This window comes from Diceros bicornis, chromosome 1, assembly GCF_020826845.1.
Source record: "Diceros bicornis minor isolate mBicDic1 chromosome 1, mDicBic1.mat.cur, whole genome shotgun sequence".
Classification (NCBI taxonomy): Eukaryota; Metazoa; Chordata; class Mammalia; order Perissodactyla; family Rhinocerotidae; genus Diceros; species Diceros bicornis.
In genome coordinates, this window is record NC_080740.1 from 58,738,015 (window position 1) to 58,756,342 (window position 18,328).

Below are 18,328 nucleotides of genomic sequence, written 5' to 3' on the forward strand. Positions count from 1 at the left end.
TGAAATCAGGAATTGTGAGTCCTCCAGCTTTATTTTTTTTCAAGATTGTTTTGGCTATTCAGGATCCCTTTAGATTCCATATGAATTTTAGGATGGGCCTTTCTTTCTGCAAAAAACACTATTGGGCTTTAGATAGGGATTGCATTGAATCCGTAGATCACATTGAGTAGTATTGACATCTTAACAATATTAAATCTTCTAATCCATGAATAAGGAATATGTTTCCATTTATTTATGTCTTCTTGAATTTCTTTCAGCAGTGTTTTGTAGTTTCCGTCGTACAAATATTTTACTTCCTTGGTTAAGTTAACGCCTAAGTATTTAATTCTTTTTGATGCTATTGTAAATGGAATAGTTTTTGTAATATCCTTTTCAGATTGTTCATTGTAAGTGTATTGAAATGCAACTGATTTTTTTGTGTTTGCTTTGTATCCTGGTACTTTGCTGAATTCATTTATTCTAACAATTTTTTAGTGTGTAATCTTTAGGGTTTTCTACATATAAGAGCATATCATCTGCGAACAGAGGTAATTTTACGTTTTCCTTTCCAATTTGGATGCCTTTTTTTTCTTTTTCTTGCCTACTTGCTCTGGCTAGAACTTCTAGTATTATGTTAAATAGAAGTGGTGAAAGTGGACATCTTTGCCTTGTTCCTGAATTAAAGGAAAAGCTTTCAGTCTTTCACCATTGAGTAGATGTTCACTGTGGGTTTTTCATATATGGCTTTTATTGGGTTTTTCTTATATGGCTTTTATTATGTTGAGGTACTTTCCTTCTAGTCCTAATTTGTTGAGTGTTTTTATCGTGAAAGAGTTTTAAATTTTGTCAAATGCTTTTTCTGTGTCAGTGGAGATGATCATGTGGTTTTTCCCTTATTTTGTTACATTGATCAATTTTTATATGTTGACTACCTTGAATTCCAGGAAAAAATCCCACTTGGTCATGGTGCATAATCCTTTTAATATGCTGCTAAATTCGGTTTGTTAGTATTTTGTTGAGGATTTTTGCATCAGTGTTCATAAAGGAGATTGGTCTGTAGTTTTCTTTTCCTATAGTGCCTTTGTCTGGCTTTCGTATCAGGGTAATGCTGGCCTCACAGAATGAGTTAAGAAGTGTTCTCTCCTCTTTGGGTTTTTGGAAAAGTTTGAGAAGGATTGGTGTTAATTCTTCTTTAAATGTTTGGTAGAATTTTTTTTTTTTTTTGTGAGGAAGATCAGCCCTGAGCTGACATCCGATGCCAATCCTCCTCTGTTTTTTGCTGAGAAAGGTTGACCCTGAGCTAACATCCATGCCAGTCTTCCTCCGCTTTATATGGGACGCTGCCATAGCATGGCTTTGACAAGCGGTGCATCGGTACGCACCCGGGATCCGAACCTGTGAACCCTGGGCCGTGGAAGCGGAGCGCGTGCACTTAACCACTTGCGCCACCAGGCTGGCCCCCTATTTGGTAGAATTTACCAGTGAAGCCATCAAGTCCAGGAGTTTCTTTTGTTGGGAGATTTTTTTTTTTTTTTTTTTGTGAGGAAGATCAGCCCTGAGCTAACATCCATACCAATCCTCCTCTTTTTCCTGAGGAAGACTGGCCCTGGGCTAACATCTGTGCCCACCTTCCTCCACTTTATATGGGACGCCGCCATAGCATGGCCTGACAAGCAGTGCATTGGTGCACGCCCGGGATCCGAACCCGGGCTGCCAGCAGTGGAGCACGCGCACTTAACCACTACGTCGTGGGGCCATCCCCAGGGAGATTTTTTTATTACTGATTCAGTCTCCTTACTAGTTATAGGTCTGTTCAGATTTTCTATTTCTTTGTGATTTAATCTTGGTAGATTTTGTGTTTCTAGGAGTTTGTCCAAGTCATCTAGCTTATCCAGTTTGTTGGTGTACAGTTGTTTACAGTACTCGCTTATAAAATCCTTTTTATTTCTGTAGAATCAGTAGTAATGTCCCCACGTTGATTTCGGATTTTAGTAATTTAAGTCTACTGTCTCTTTTTCTTAGTCCATCTAGCTAAGGGTTTGTCAATTTTGTTGATCTTTTCAAAGAACCAACTTTTGGTTTCATTGATTTTCTGTATTGTTTTTCTATTCTCTATTTCGTTTATCTCTGCTCTAATCTTTAATATTTCCTTCCTTCTGCTAGTTTTGGGTTTAGTCTTCTTTTTTCATTACCTTTAATTGGTTTCTAGTTTGATTTCTTAACTTGATTCTAAATTAAACACAAGTAATGCTTGAGTATGCTTTTGGAAAGGGACAGTAACATGTAATCCTAAAGTAATATATTTGACTTTAGAGTTATACAGATAAAACCCTAATTTTGGAGATAGCAGACATATTTCTGATGTCTTTGTAGCTTCATATTAAAATCTTATAAAGCAAATTGACCCTCAAAAAATTGACCAATATACTCTTATGGATAACCTATAAAGCATTTATTTGTTTCTTTTCAGGATAATCTAGAATTAGATTTATCAGCCAAGCAAATTATATCAAACAGAATAATCATCTTTAATACTGTCAACATAAAATCTTTAAGGTGGAAGTTTAGGTCACATTCTTCATTTCATTACTGAAAGAACTGAGAAACAAAGAAGTTGGGGAATCTTGTCCCAAATCATGCAGTTAGATAGCAGATGTTGCAGTTCTAGGCCCACCATAATCAATTGTGTAGGTTTTGCAGCGGTATGTGGTAGCCCTGCCTAAGTCTAGGTCTTCTTTTTTCAGCTGAGTGCTTTTGCTACTAACATTATGCTGACTCTTACTTAAGCCAAAATTTTTAAATAGCAATATTTGTTAGAAAAATCATAGAAAAAATTTTGACAGTAAAAATGAAATCTTTTATATATGCTGATAAATTTTTATTTGCATATACTGACAGTTACAGAACATACTTAATATAAATTGTCTCTTGACAGCACAAATTTTCAAAATAAAAATGTTTCAATGGATATTACTTAGCAAATGTAAGCCTTTGTTGATAAAACAATGCTAGATTCCAAAGATGTTTCCAACATATTTGGTCATAGATCAATCCAGGAACCATTTTTCTTCTACTTCTTCTGTAAGCACATAGATATCATGCATGCATATATGCATATCTACAAAGAGTGCATGAAATACAGAGTAATCTGAATTTTTAAGACAGGTTTAATGACAGGAAAGTTACTTGGAAGTACAAATTTTTTTGAGATGTGATTAAATAGGCATATCATTACCTATGTTAATTCTTATTGTGTTGTCTACTGCTGCATAACAAATCACTCAAAACGTAGTGGCTTCATGCAACAGCCATTTATTATTTCTCATGATTCTGTGGGTTGATTGGTTGGTTATTCTGTTGTTCTCTTTCAGTGGAGGACTTTCTCATGCAGGTGCTGTCAGATAGTGGCTGGGTGGAATTTCCAGCATGGTTTAACTCACATCTCTGGCACCTTGGCGGTGATGGTTGGAAGTCTGGGACCTCTCTCTGACCATGGGTGATCTCTCCATGGACTTCTTTAATAGTAGTTGGATCCCAAGAATTAGCATACCGAGAGAGGCTAAGAACTGGCATGGCATCAATCGCTATGTTTTATGGGTTAAAGCAGTCATGGGGTAGCCCAAATGCAGGGGGTGGAGGGAGATAAAATTTATCTCTCTTTTTTTTTTTTTTTTGTGAGGAAGATCAGCCCTGAGCTAACATCCGTGCTAATCCTCCTCTTTTTTGCTGAGGAAGACCGGCTCTGAGCTAACATCTATTGCCAATCCTCCTCCCTTTTTTTTTTTTTTTCTTCCCCAAAGCCCCGGTAGATAGTTGTATGTCATAGTTGCACATCCTTCTAGTTGCTGTATGTGGGACACGGCCTCAGCATGGCCGGAGAAGCAGTGCGTCAGTGCACGCACGGGATCCGAACCCGGGCCGCCAGCAGCGGAGCACGCGCACTTAACCGCTAAGCCATGGGGCCGGCCTTAAAATTTATCTCTTAATGAGAGGGTGTGGCAAAGAATTTCCAGCCATCTTTGCACAACTCCTAAGAAATTTTATCTTTCTTTATATAAAAAATTCTCAAGCCATACCTGTATTGCTTTATTTCTGAACAAGATGTCCTTGTATCCTGTTCTAACAAGGATATACCAGTAATTCAAGGTAATCAGTAGGGTACATTATAGGGAAAAGTCTGAGCTAACAATCTGTACAAACAAATTAGCAATTGGAAGACTTAATACATTTTTTTTTTTTGTGAGGAAGATTGGCCCTGAGCTAACATCTGTCGCCAATCTTCCTCTTTTTGCTTGAGGAAGATTGTCACTGAGCTAACATCTGTGCCAGTCTTCCTCTATTTTGCATGGGGACGCCGCCACAGCATGGCTTGATGAGCGGTGTCTATGTCCACACCCGGGATCCGAACCCACAAACCCTGGGCTGCCGAAGCAGGGCGTGCAAACTTAACCACTACGCCACCAGGCCGGCCCAATACATATATTTTAGTGACTCTCCTAAATAACTGTTTGCAGAGTAAATCAGGAATTTGTTTTTAAAAACCTACTTTCTCAAATTCCTAGAAATGATGGTAAAAATATAATACTTTTAAATTGGGTATAACTTACGTACAATAAACTGCCAAATCTTAAGGAGATGGCCTGAAATTTTATATGTGTAGGCTCATGTAACAACTAGATCAAGATATAGCACCCCAGAAGGCTCACCTATGCCCGCTTCCAGTCAGTACCCTCCTTCAAGGGTAAGCACAATTCTAACTTATGTTGCCATGAATTAATTTTCTTGTTTTTGAACTTCATGTAAATAGGATAATACAATAAGTATTCTTTTGTGTCTTTTTTCACTCAGCATTATTTATGTAAGAATTATTTATACTGTTCCATTTTACAGTAGTTTGCTTTTTTCATTTTAGTGTGGTATTCCATTGTATAAATATGCCACTATTTATTTATCCAGTCTGCTGTGATGGATATTTGTGTTATTTACGGACTTCGGCTATTACCATTAGAGCTGCTGTGAATATTCTTTTATATGTCTTTGGTGGACATAAGCATTCATTTCTGTTGGGTATATATCTAGGAGTAAGATTGCTGGGTGGGAAGATTTTTGGTTACATACTAATTCAATCTTGTTTTATAGGTCTATTCAGATTTTCTGTTTTTTCTTGAGTCAGGTTTAGTAGTTTACGTCTTTCTAGGAATTTGTCCATTTCATCTAGGTTGTCTAATTTGTCGGCATACAATTGTCCATAGTATTCTCTCATAATCCTTTTTATTTCTGTATGGTCAGTATTAATGTCCCTTCTTTCATTCTTGATTTTAGTAATTTGAGTCTTCTGTCTTTTTTTCTTGGTAAGTCTAGCTAAAAGTTTGTCAATTTTGTTGATCTTTTCAAAGAATCAACTTTTGGTTTTCAAAATTTTCTCTATTTTCTATTTCATTTAATCACATTCTATTCTTTATTATTTCCTTTCATCTGCTTGCTTTGGGTTTATTTTGTTCTTCTTTTTCTAGGCTCTTGAGATGTGAGCTTAGATTATTGATTTGAGATGTTTCTCCTTTTCTAATTGTATGTGTTTAGTGCTATAAATTTTCCTCTCAGCACTGCTTAGCTGTGTCCTACAAATTTTGATATGTTGTATTTCATTTTCATTCAGTTCAGTGTATTTTTTTTGTTTCACTTGAGACTTCCTCTGACTCATGAATTATTTTGATGTGCATTGTTTAGTTTCTAAATGTTTCAACATATGAAGATTTTCCTATTATCTTTCTGTTAATGATTTCTAGTTTGATTCCATTGTGATCAGAGAACACACTCTGTATGATTTCAGCTCTTTAAAATTTTTGAGGTTTGCTTTATAGTCAGAATGTGGACATATATTCCATGGGCATTTGAAAAGAAAGTACATTCTGCTGTTGGTGGGAAGAGTGTTCTGTGAAGTCAATTAGATTCTGTTGATTGATGGTAGAGTTCTCCTACATCCTTTCTGATTTTCTGTCTAATTGTTCTAACAATTGTTGAGAGAGGGATATTGAAATCTCAACTATACTTGTGGATTTGTCTATTTCTTTTAGTTGCTTCACTTTTTTCCGCCTTTTGGAGCGTGGTTGCTTGGTGCATAGCCATTTTTAGAATTGCTATGTCTTCTTCATGGATTGACCCTTTAATATAGCTATTTCTGCTTTCCTTTGATTAATGTTTGCCTGATAAATGTTTTTATTCTTTTCTTTCAAACTCTGATATGTTTGATATGCCTATATCGTTATACTGAAGTGAGTTTTTTGTAGATAGCATATATTTGGGTCATGTTTTGTAACCTACTCTCCCAATCTCTGTTTTTTAGTTGGTTTGTTTAGACCATTTACATTTAAATATAGTTATTGATATGGTATTTTTATATTTATTTTGTGTTGAAATTATATTTTTTCATCCATTTTTTCCCCTCTTTTTTCTTTAATATATCATTAGTTATTTTGAAGTCCTTTTCTGCTAACTCCTATATGTGATTCAGTTCTGGGTCTACTTTTATTGGTTATTTTATATCTTGATGTTCAGTCACTCTTTCCTGCCTCTTAATATGTCTAGTAGGGGCTGGCCCTGTGGCGTAGCAGTTAAGTCCGCTTGCTCTGCTTCGGTGGCCCGGGGTTCGCAGGTTTGGATCCCGGGTATGGACCAACGCACCGCTTGTCAAGCCATGCTGTGGCAGCGTCCCGTATAAAGTGGAGGAAGATGGGCATGGATGTTAGCCCAGGGCCAATCTTCCTCAGCAAAAAGAGGACGATTGGCAATGGACGTTAGCTCAGGGCTAATCTTCCTCACACACACACAAAAAAGTCTAGTAATTTTTTATTGTAAGCCATATGCTATGGATGATACCTTTTTGAGACTCTTGACTATCCTGTCCTCCTTTTAAGACTGTTAAATTTTGTTCTAGCAGGCAGTTAAATTACCAGTGGATCACTCTGTTCCTATTGAGGCTTAATTTTAGCTTTACTCTTATTCCTAGGTCCTTACTCCTTGGTCCTAGAGTAAGGATTCTAGGTCTTTACTCCTTGGGTGTGGTCTTCTGCCATCTCAACTGAAACCCTGGGATATTCACCAAGATCTCTCCGTTCTGGCTGAGTCTGAACTCCCAAGGTCTCCAGCCTTTCAGCAGCCATTCTTGCTAGGCATCCTGGAGTCTCATCCTTGGTGTGTTCAACTCAGGAGTTGCTCACGTATCTGAGGATAATTTTATATAGATTTTTGGGACTCCTCTGTGCTTTGTTTTTCTCAGGTATCCTACCCACACTCCCCAAGTCCTAACTATTTTGGCTGCCTTATATTCTGATCTTTGTTTCCTTTGCCCAAAGAGATATTTACTCTTTGTTTAGGCTCTATTTCCTTGGGCCATGGTTTGTAAGACGTCTGAAGAAAGAAAGCTCGAGTGAATGTAAGGTTCATCTCATGTGCTCCCTTCTTTCAGTGGTCATAACCCTAGCCCTAGCTTGATTGCTGTCCAATACCTCTAGTTGCTTTATCTATTTTTTCCAATTTTTATGGTTGTTTATGATAGAAGAGTAAGTCCAATACCAGCTACTGCTCTATGGCTAAGACTAAAGTCTTAGAATTGAAAAAAAATTCTAATAATGATATTAGACCTTTAAGGTTGGATTATTCTTTTTTTATTTCTTATTCTTTTTTCCTTTGGCAAAATTAATATTCATTAATATCAAAAAGTGCTTAGCACAATTCCTCTTTTAGTATATGTACTCAAGAAAAGTTAGCAGAATCTGTAAAGAATCTTCAAAAATTCACGTAAATTCAAGCAAAACAGTTTATTGGGAGCCTGGAGGAGCTAGGCATAACAGTAGCTCCCTAATCTACGAACACTTATAAATCCTTATTTTCTTTTCAATTAGAAATGTATTTCAAATGCCAAATAACTCAATACCAGTAGTTTGGTTAAAATATATTTTATTTTGCATATATTTGAAGTATTAGTAAAACTAAAATTTTAATGTGAAGTCATTTGTTTTTGGTATTGTATCAAAAGTGATTAAAGCTAGGGTAGTCATTTAGTTAGGTACAATGAAACTTTTTTTTTTTTTTTTTTTGTGAGGAAGATCAGCCCTGAGCTAACATCCATGCCAACCCTCCTCTTTTTGCTGAGGAAGACTGGCCCTGAGCTAACATCTATTGCCAATCCTCCTCCTTTTTTTCCCCTTTTCTCCCCAAAGCCACAGTAGATAGTTGTATGTCATAGTTGCACATCCTTCTAGTTGCTGTATGTGGGATGCCACCTCAGCATGGCCTGACAAGCAGTGCATCGGTGTATGCCCGGGATCCGAACCCGGGCTGCCAGTAGTGGAGTGCACACACTTAACTGCTAAGCCACGGGGCCAGCCCCCGAAACTCTTGATGGATGCTGATATCTAACATTTAATTAAGATTTCTTTAATTAATTCTTTAATAAAAGAATTACCCAACCTTATAAAACCTTATTTTTGTACTTAGTCTTTACTTTTCATTAGCAATGTTTTGTAATTTTTGAAATATAGAACAACACAACATCTGACTTTATATGCCACAACAAGAGTTAAGTCCTACATAAAATTTTGAAGTAAAGTATTTGAAACTGAAGAAGGGTATTTATGGTGATAGAGGGGTAGAATAGATAACCTCCATGAGGATGTTTTATTGTTGATTGCTTTACTATCTATGCAGATGGGCCCATGGTAAAATTATGTACGAGTGAGTAAGATATTTATTTTTACATCTTTGTAAAATTCTTTGCCTCATTGCAACAGGCTAGTGACGAGGAAAAATATAGGGTAGTATCAGTCCATAGGGGTTTACCTTGGTGACATAATCCCAAGTGTAATGACTTCACAGAATTTGTGTTATTTTTTGCCACGTCTTTATTTATTAAATAGATCTAACACAGTTTCTGTACTTAAACATGACACCTAAATTTGGGGTTATAGCTATATTTCACCTGGCAGTAGTAGAAACTATTATTTTGAGGTACTGTTGATTGTGGATTTAACAGTATTTTGAACTTTAAAGAATATGGAAATTCAAAATTATTTGGAATTGTAGCTATATGTTATGAGTCTGATTCTTTTGAAAATTTTTAGGCTTGCTGAAAAGTAAGGTAAAATAATTTTAATTGATAAGACAAATAGCAGATTGCTCAGATGGGCATGATAATATAAATGCATCTAAGCTACATCTTCTTTTCTTTATTCCTTTCTGTCTTTCCTCGATTTCTTGCTTCTCTTCTCACACTTTAAAAATCTCAAAACAAAAAAAATTTCCTTTCTTCTTGCTTTACTTTTGAATATCTGCAGGATGGACATGTAGAGGTAGCACGTTTGCTTTTGGATAGTGGTGCTCAAGTGAACATGCCTGCAGATTCCTTCGAGTCTCCGTTAACACTAGCTGCCTGTGGAGGACACGTTGAATTGGCAGCTCTACTTATTGAAAGGGGAGCTAATCTTGAAGAAGTTAATGACGAAGGATATACTCCCTTGATGGAAGCTGCTCGAGAAGGACATGAAGAAATGGTGGCATTACTTTTAGCACAAGGTAAAGTAGTTTTACTTATTTAAAAAAGAAGTCAGTTTCCTTTGGATGTTTTGTCTATCAGTGAAGTTTACTACAACTAAAATATTTTTTTGCATTGATTAGATAAATTATCAACACACTGGAAGGAACCTCAGAAGCGGAGAAGCTAGAGATGATTATCACAATTCAGAATAATTAATATCTTTATCATAAGTCTTTTGCAACTAGTTTTATCTATTTTTGTGCTTTCCCCAGCAGCAAATATAAATGCCCAAAATAAATTATCAACACCCTGGAAGGAACCTCAGAGGCAGAGAAGCTAGAGATGATTATCACAATTCAGAACAATTAATAGCTTTATCCTAAGTCTTCTGCGACTAGTTTTATCTATTTTTATGGTTTCCCCAGGAGCAAATATAAATGCTCAGACAGAAGAAACCCAAGAAACTGCTCTGACCTTGGCTTGCTGTGGAGGATTTTCTGAAGTTGCAGACTTCCTGATTAAGGCAGGGGCTGATATAGAACTTGGCTGCTCCACGCCTCTGATGGAGGCTTCTCAGGAGGGACACCTGGAGTTGGTTAAATATCTACTGGCTGCGGGTATGTGGCTTTAAAAATGCCTTTTAGAAAAAGGCTTTATATTGCTTTCATAACTTTAACTATTAACCTTAACTTTCTCATTTCTACAAAAGTTGAAAGACAGCTCCACAATTTAACTGCTCTTCTTAAGCTCCTACATCTCTAAAAATGTTGTTTTTTAAAAAGATTTCTTATTGTTATTAATTTTTACTTAGTGACCATCAGGCTTCTCACTGACCTTCTTTCTCCATTGAATGGTTTATGGCCTCTGGAAGGGAGAAGTTAGTTCCTCCTAGTCTCTGTTAATAAGAGGAGGTGGGATGAGATTACAGAGATTATAATTTGGTACCTATAAACCTATTCGTGTTTTGACATTTTTAAGTCTTCTCAAAAAAAAAAGAACAAGTGGGAATTTAACTTTTTTGGCAGAAGTGCTTAGTTTTAAAATAATTTGTGCTTTATACATTGTTAAGCAATAGTAAGGAATAAGTATTTTTACATAGACTATTTGTAGTTGTATAGAGCAAAGTAAGAATATACCAGAAAGAATTGATCCAGATAGATGTCAACCTTTATATATCCTTTAGAAACAATATAAAGTTTTTCTTTTTATCCAATTCTGATATATTCTTTAAAACCTCATATATAGGGCTGGCCCTGTGGCTTAGCGGTTAAGCATGCGCACTCTGCTGCTGGCGGCCCGGGTTCAGATCCTGGGCGTGCCCCGACGCACTGCTTCTCCGGCCGTGCTGGGGCCGCATCCCACATGCAGCAACTGGAAGGATGTGCAACTATGACATACAACTGTCTACTGGGGCTTTGGGGGAAAAAGATAAAATAAAGTTTAAAAAAAATAAAAATAAAAATAAAATAAAAGGAGGAATAAATGTTCACTAAGAAATTATTGAGGGGCTAGCCTGGTGGTGTAGCAGTTAAGTTTGTGCTGCGCTTTGGCGTTCCAGGGGTTCGCAGGTTTGGATCCTGGGTGTGGACCTACTCACTGCTCATCAAGCCATGCTGAGGCAGTGGCCCACATAGAAGAGCTACAACTCTACAACTATGATACCTAACTATGTACTGGGGCTTTGGGGAGAAAAAAGAAAAAGAAGAAGATTGGCAACTGATGTTAGCTAAGGGCCAATCTTCTTCAAATAAAGAAGAAATTATTGAATACCAATCATTCTGCTCAGCTCTTGTGTTATCTCTATTAATTACCACTGGTCCCTATATAGTAAGAAATATTAAACACATTATTATAGATATGGAAACGGATGCACAGTCGGGTTACTTAACTTCCCTAAGTTAACCAAGCTAATAAGTGACAGAGCCAATATTCAAACTTAGAACTCCTGATGTTGTTTTTTCTATTGCATCACCATTGATTCTCATATTTAGCTACTTTTGCTAATTTGAAGTATGTAGTTTTCAGAACTATGTCAGGGGTTGAGAATCACTTTTTCACATGATCACTACCTAAAAAAATTTTTTTCCCAAATTAGAGTGTGATTTATTTACATGAAGTTCTTGTTATACTGTAGCACTAAAGAAAAGTCCAATAGGTTTTTTAATACATTGTCTATACAATTAAAAAAAAAAAAATTTAAGGGGCCGGCCTGATGGCATAGGGGTTAAGTGTGTGTGCTCTGTTTTGGTGGCCGGGGTTTGCAGTTTCAGATCTGGGGCTCGCACCAATGCACTGCGTGTCAAGCCATGCTGTGGAGGCTTCCCATATAAAGTAGAGGAAGATGGGCACAGATGTTAGCCTGGGGCCAATCTTCCTCAGCAAAAAGAGGAGGATTGGCGTTAGATGTTAGCTCAGGGCTAATCTTCCTCACCGGAAAAAAAAACAAAAATCAAAAACCTTTTGTTATGGCATTTTTTCAAACATAGAAAATATAGTATAATGAACCCTAAGAACCCATCACTCAGCTTTCAGAATTTTTAATTCATGGCCAATCTCATTTTATCTATACTCCTTCCATATCTCCCATTTATTTTTATAAAATTATTTTATTTAAAATAATTAAATATTAAATTTTTTTATTGAGATATAATTGACATAACATTGTATTAGTTTCAGGTGTACAACATAATGATTTGATATTTGTATATATTGTGAAATGATCAACATAGTAAGTCTGGTTAGCATCTGTCACCATATATAGTTACAAAAACATTTTTAAATTTAAAATTTAAGTTTTTAATTTGAAAATTATTTTAAAAATAAATTTATTTTTCTAAATTATCAATAACTATTTCAGTATGCATCTGTAAAAGATAATCTTTTTAAAAAAATAACCACAATACCATTTTCCTACCTAAAATTTTTAAATAATAATTCCTTAGTATCATTAAATATCCAAGCAGGTTTCATATTTTCCTGATAGTCTTATAAATGGGTATGTGTGTGTTTAATGACCTTTTTGAATCAACTTGCAAATAAGATTCATACTAGCTATTTGATCAGTATGTCTCTTAAGTCCTTTTTAATCTATGGGCTCCCCTTCCATCTTTCTTTTCTTTTTTCTTGCAAGTTATGGTTGAAGAAATGGAATGTTTATCTTTTAGGCTTTTGGAGTAGGATTTTGCTAATTGCATCTCCATGATTTCATTTAACTTGTTTTTCTGTCCCTTGGATTTCCCATAAAGTAGTAGTTAGATCTAGAGATTTGATTGAATTCAGGTATGAGGTGTGTGTTTTTTTTGTTTTTTACTAGACTTCACAGGTAGTATTTGTGTACTTTCCTCAGGAGGTAATAAATGTCTGATTGTTTCTCTTTTGTGATGTTATTAGCCATTGATGATCATTGCTTAGATCCATTAATTCATTAGGGGTTGCAAAATGGTGATATTCTAAATTCTATTATCCCTTCCTTGTTTATTAACTGCAATATGTCTGTAAAGAGAAACTTTCTGTCAACAACTGTTTGGTTACCTTTAGGTATAAATCATGTAGGAATGGCAGTATAAACATTTGATTTTTCCCCCCTTTGTTTACCAGTTTCCAAAATAATCAAGTGGTCCCCTAGCATCCTTCAGTGGTGACCAATGAAGTGTTGTTTTTTGTTTTTTTTGTTTTTTTTTAAGATTTTATTTATTTATTTTTTCCCCCCAAAGCCCCAGTAGATAGTTGTATGTCATAGCTGCACATCCTTCTAGTTGCTGTATGTGGGACTCGGCCTCAGGATGGACGGAGAAGTGGTGCCTCGGTGCGCGCCCGGGATCCGAACCCGGGCCACCAGCATCAGAGCACGCGCACTTAACCACCAAGCCACGGGGCCGGCCCTGTTGTTTTGTTTTTGACTTGAACATCATTTTGAACTTTTGGATTTAAACATATATGATAGGTTTTACTCGATCACAGTTCTCATTCTTTCTGATGCAAAAATTGTTGAAAGATGGGACAATTTGACCATCTGTGGTCAATAAGTTTAGCTACCAAATCCTTTTGATGTGACCATATTATGGTCGCTGATAATTTCCTTGCTTTCTAATATGGCAGGTGTTTCAGGCTCATTTTAGACAGATTCTGCCTCAGTTTTTTTTTTTTTTTTTAGTAATTTTATTTATTTATTTTTTTCCCCCAAAGCCCCAGTAGATAGTTGTATGTCATAGCTGCACATCCTTCTAGTTGCTGTATGTGGGATGCGGCCTCAACATGGTCAGAGAAGTGGTGCTTCGGTGCGCGCCCGGGATCCGAACCCGGGTCGCCAGCAGCGGAGCGCGCGCACTTAACCGCTAAGCCATGGGGCCGGCCCTCTGCCTCAGTTTTGAAACAAATCATTTCTCTAAGAAGCCTTAATTCCACTTAGTAGGAAATGTTACTTAGGGACTATAATCTAAGCTAGAGATGCTATTTCTGCCTGGTCTATCATTGTCTCTAGGGCTTTTTAGTTGGTCAGAGTTAGGAAATATTTATTTTTCTTACAAATAAAATCCATCTTGAGTTCGTGTCAGTACTTCCAATTCAGAACCATAGGATTTTTTTTTTTTTTGTGAGGAAGATCAGCCCTGAGCTAACATCCGTGCTAATCCTCCTCTTTTTTTGCTGAGGAAGACCGGCTCTGAGCTAACATCTATTGCCAATCCTCCTCCTTTTTTTTTTTTTACCCCAAAGCCCCGGTAGATAGTTGTATGTCATAGTTGCACATCCTTCTAGTTGCTGTATGTGGGATGCGGCCTCAGCAGGGCCAGAGAAGCGGTGTGTTGGTGCGTGCCCGGGATCTGAACCCGGGCCACCAGTAGCGGAGCGCACGCACTTAACTGCTAAGCCACAGGGCCGGCCCAGAACCATAGGATTTTTACTTAACCTCAAAAATCTGTGTCTGTGTTTTCTCTCAACCATGCCAAAATTTCGTCTCTCACCAAAGGATTACTCATTTGATTTTTACCACAATATCCAGAGAACTATCTTAGAATACAAACCAATGCTACCACCAATATGATTTCAGAAAACTGTTTGATATTTTTTGTTGCAGCTCTTTTACTTCTTAGAGTATATCTTACTGGGAATGTATAGGCAAATTACTATATCTTAAATTCATTTGGTATAATTCCTTTCTGTGTGGCTAAAAGCATTTTTACAAAGCATATTTAAAGGAAAATTAGAATATTTAAAATAACATTCTGATATTTTTGTATTTTGAGTTTATCAGTTTCACCAAATTGCAAAATTGAACTATCTAATATAATTTTACAATTCACAAAGTAAAGATATGAATTTTTTGTTTGCTAGGTGCTAATGTTCATGCTACAACAGCAACAGGAGACACAGCCTTAACCTATGCTTGTGAAAATGGACATACAGATGTGGCAGATGTTTTACTTCAAGCAGGGGCTGATTTAGTAAGATATTTTTAATTTCAAATACTTTTGTGTGAATGTTAATACTCATTCATTTATTTTTAACATTAGAAAACAGTAGTGAAGATGATCAATAGTTTGCATGCTTTGTATAAAATAACTAAAAAAAAAAAGTCTGGTTACTTGTTCTGGTTGTTATATTTATTAAATGTATTTGAAAATAGTTAGCTTTTAATAAAGCATACTGTTTCATTTCCTAGGTAAGACTATTTTGTTTCTCCCTCTCACCCCAATCCCATTGGACGTTCCTGAACTTTTTTTTTTCTTTTTAAAATGTGAACTCCCAACCCCCACTTCAGATCAACTGAGTGGAGCTTTAGAATCTCCTTTTTTGTTTTTGCAGGGGAAGATTCGCCCAAAGCTAACATCTGTTGCCAGTATTCCTCCTATTTCTTCCAGCCCCTGCCACCCAAAGCCCCAGTACATAGTTATGTATAGTTGTAAATTCTGTGTGAGCCGCTGCCACAGCATGGCTCCTGACAGACGAGTGGTGTAGTTCTGTGCCTGGGAACCAAACTCAGGCCGCCAAAGCGGGGTGTGCTGAACTTTAACCGCTAGCCTGTGAGGGCTGGCTCACATTCCTGAACTTTTTAACTGCCCTTTATTAGATATATCATAAATTCAGTGATGTTTACAGAATAGAATAACGTGTCAAATCACTTTGAGTGATCTCTTTTGTTTCTCTAATTAGACATCGCAAAACAAAACTACCATCATCTTCCTAATAATATTATTACAGCCTTGTCTTTTTTTCCATTCTTTTAGTCTTTTCTATTTTGGCTTTTCAAAATTTCAAATTAGATGGCAGGTTCATATGTGTAATAATCCTTACAACTATGGGATATTGTAAATAATATTTCTCTTCAAGGTTGATGCTTCTTGCTGAAATGTGTGATTTGACTAATTTTTATTTTGTGAGGGTACTTTAAACTGCTTTCTAGAGTTTTTCCCAGAATTCCCTTATATATTTCTTAAAAATCTATGTGAGACATACACAGCTATAAATGTTGTAGAGAATCAACTTTCTTAGTTTCAGTTATTTAGAAAAAACTGTGCAAGTATTGCCTTTTAAACCATTTCCAATAACAGACATTCCCAAAAAGACACCCGAGAACATTTTTGGAAAATAATTATTGACTAAAATAAATGTATAGTATGATTATGCTATTTATCATCATTTCTGCTAATACTAAATATTGTAATGATAACACTGGCATTCATTCTTGTTAATCAGGATCTGCCCCATCAGTCAGAATTTCTGAGAGGTGTACTTTTTTTGTTTGAGAATTATGACAGAGAGATATGTTAAGTAGATCTAACTTTTCTGCCATCTTTCTATATCTTTTTCCTTTTTTAAAGTTGCTTTGTGTCATCTATAAAAATTAAGAATTGAAGTATTTCATCACTTTAAATAAAGAAATAGGATAGAGCATAAAAACTTAGATACTATAAGCAAAGGTTAATACTCTTATCCTCCAAATTCTTGTCTGAATTCTCTCTTCCTTCTTCCATTTTTCTGTAGCAAAGTCACTTTCTTAACCTGTTTGTTGAGAGTTCTTCTGAAAATATTAAATGGGAAAAAAAGGAACTGTCTGTTAAATGTGCTCTAACGTATAGGAAAACCTTACTGATTTTTGACTGAGTTAAAAATCTATTACAAATATTTTTAAATGTTTTATTTTTATAGTCTTCTGGAATTAGGTAAATAGAGTATTTGTGATTAGAGTTCCTTAGAAGAATTGCATTAAAGGAACAGATAGAAGGATTTGAATTTACCATACTATTTTTACCATTCAAAATATAAGAGTAAAAAAGGTAATACTGTTATTTTAACATAATTGTTTATTTTTCTGTTTTGCAATCTGTCTTTGCATTCATATTTACATGTAATTATAATTATAGTGTAATACGGTTGTTTTCTGTTTTTTCCACTGTGTGTTCTTTCATAATCTTTTCCATATTGCTGCATAGTCTCCATATTTATAACTCTTGCATAATATTCCATCAAGTTGATGAACCATAATCATTCACTTATTATTGAACTTTTGACTTGCTTTTCATTTTTTACTGTTATAAATACTGTTAGGTTTAATAACTTTTTCTTTTTTTCTCCTTTTGAATTATGTCATATATTGATTCTAACTTTAAAAAATATGTTGCCTATTTCATTCTTTTGCTCTCTGTGGACAGATATTTCAATTTTAATATTAGTTCTTTTCCTGATTATATTATTATTATTATTCTTTATAGAAAATGTGGAAAGCATGGGAAAGTATAGTTAGTTTGATATTTAAAACCTATAAATAAACTTTGTAATTTCAGGCTTTACTATAAGCCAAGAGAATGGGAGACCTAGTCAAAAATAGGAAGTGATGGGGCCAGCCTGGTGGCGCAAGCAGTGAAGTGCGAGTGTTCCACTGTGCCGGCCCGGGGTTCGCTGGTTCGGGTCCCAGGCTGCACCGACACACTGCTTGTTGAGCCATGCTGTGGCGGCGTCCCATATAAAGTAGAGGAAGATGGGCACAGATGTTAGCTCAGGGCCAGTCTTCCTCAGGAAAAAAAAAAAAAGAGGAGGATTGGCATCAGGTGTTAGCTCAGGGCTGATCTTCCTCACAAAAAAATAGGAAGGGAGTAAAGCAGACAGCTTGGTACCTGAGTCCTGAGAAAAAGTGACTGCTAATTCTTGCTAGCTGGACCTAACACCGCAATAGCATCTTATTTGTCCTCCATTCTTTGCTGCTACCTCCTGGTATCTTGGGCTATAGTAATTTCCTCCAGTGGTTTGCAGATGGAAGACTCTCCACTCCCATTGCATGGAGTGGAGATGTATTCTATTCCTGGCATTTCATAGGTGTGTTCTTGATATCTAGGTTTGGTCGTTCTTTAAGTTAGATAGATCTTTTTGTGGGCTGGATGAGAACCTTCATTTTTTGCGAACTATTTTTACTCTCAGTTTTAAATAAGGATATACAAGTCAACCTTTGGAACACAATCTGGACCAACCCCTATGCTTTGTTAGATTTTAGAGCTTAACTTATGCTTAACCATAATTCAAGGTTTTTATATTCTATTTTTTAAAAAGGAGCTTAATTTAAAAGCTGTTGTTTCCCATTCTTTAAAACATTCTGCGTCAGAATTGGTTAGGATATTAATTATGGTTTAAAAAAACTTAATGCTACAATTTGGTTTTCTTGTATTGTTTCCTGAGATAAAACTGAGAAGTTTTAGGGCTTTTCATTATAAATGTGTAGTAGGTATAATTTAGAACTCACTTTTAAAGGAAATCTAGAAATTTTCTTATTTATTGCTTTTAAAAAATTCACAGCCAAAACTGATGGCATACTTGAGCATTTCAGTT

At 35.9% G+C, this 18,328-nt stretch overlaps 1 protein-coding gene across 5 annotated transcripts in view; it reads left to right on the forward strand.

Annotated features, from left to right (window-relative positions):
- Positions 1-18,328, forward strand: part of ANKHD1 (ankyrin repeat and KH domain containing 1) — a 119,425-nt gene that overhangs the window by 39,961 nt on the left and 61,136 nt on the right. For 4 of the 5 annotated variants that reach the window (XM_058541914.1, XM_058541950.1, XM_058541923.1 and 1 more), the window contains exons 8-10: positions 9,312-9,549; positions 9,937-10,128; positions 14,843-14,952. In XM_058541914.1, coding sequence (XP_058397897.1) covers positions 9,312-9,549; positions 9,937-10,128; positions 14,843-14,952 — 540 coding nt within the window. The remainder of the gene's footprint in view (positions 1-9,311; positions 9,550-9,936; positions 10,129-14,842; positions 14,953-18,328) is intronic. The other variant, XM_058541940.1, reaches the window with a different exon arrangement.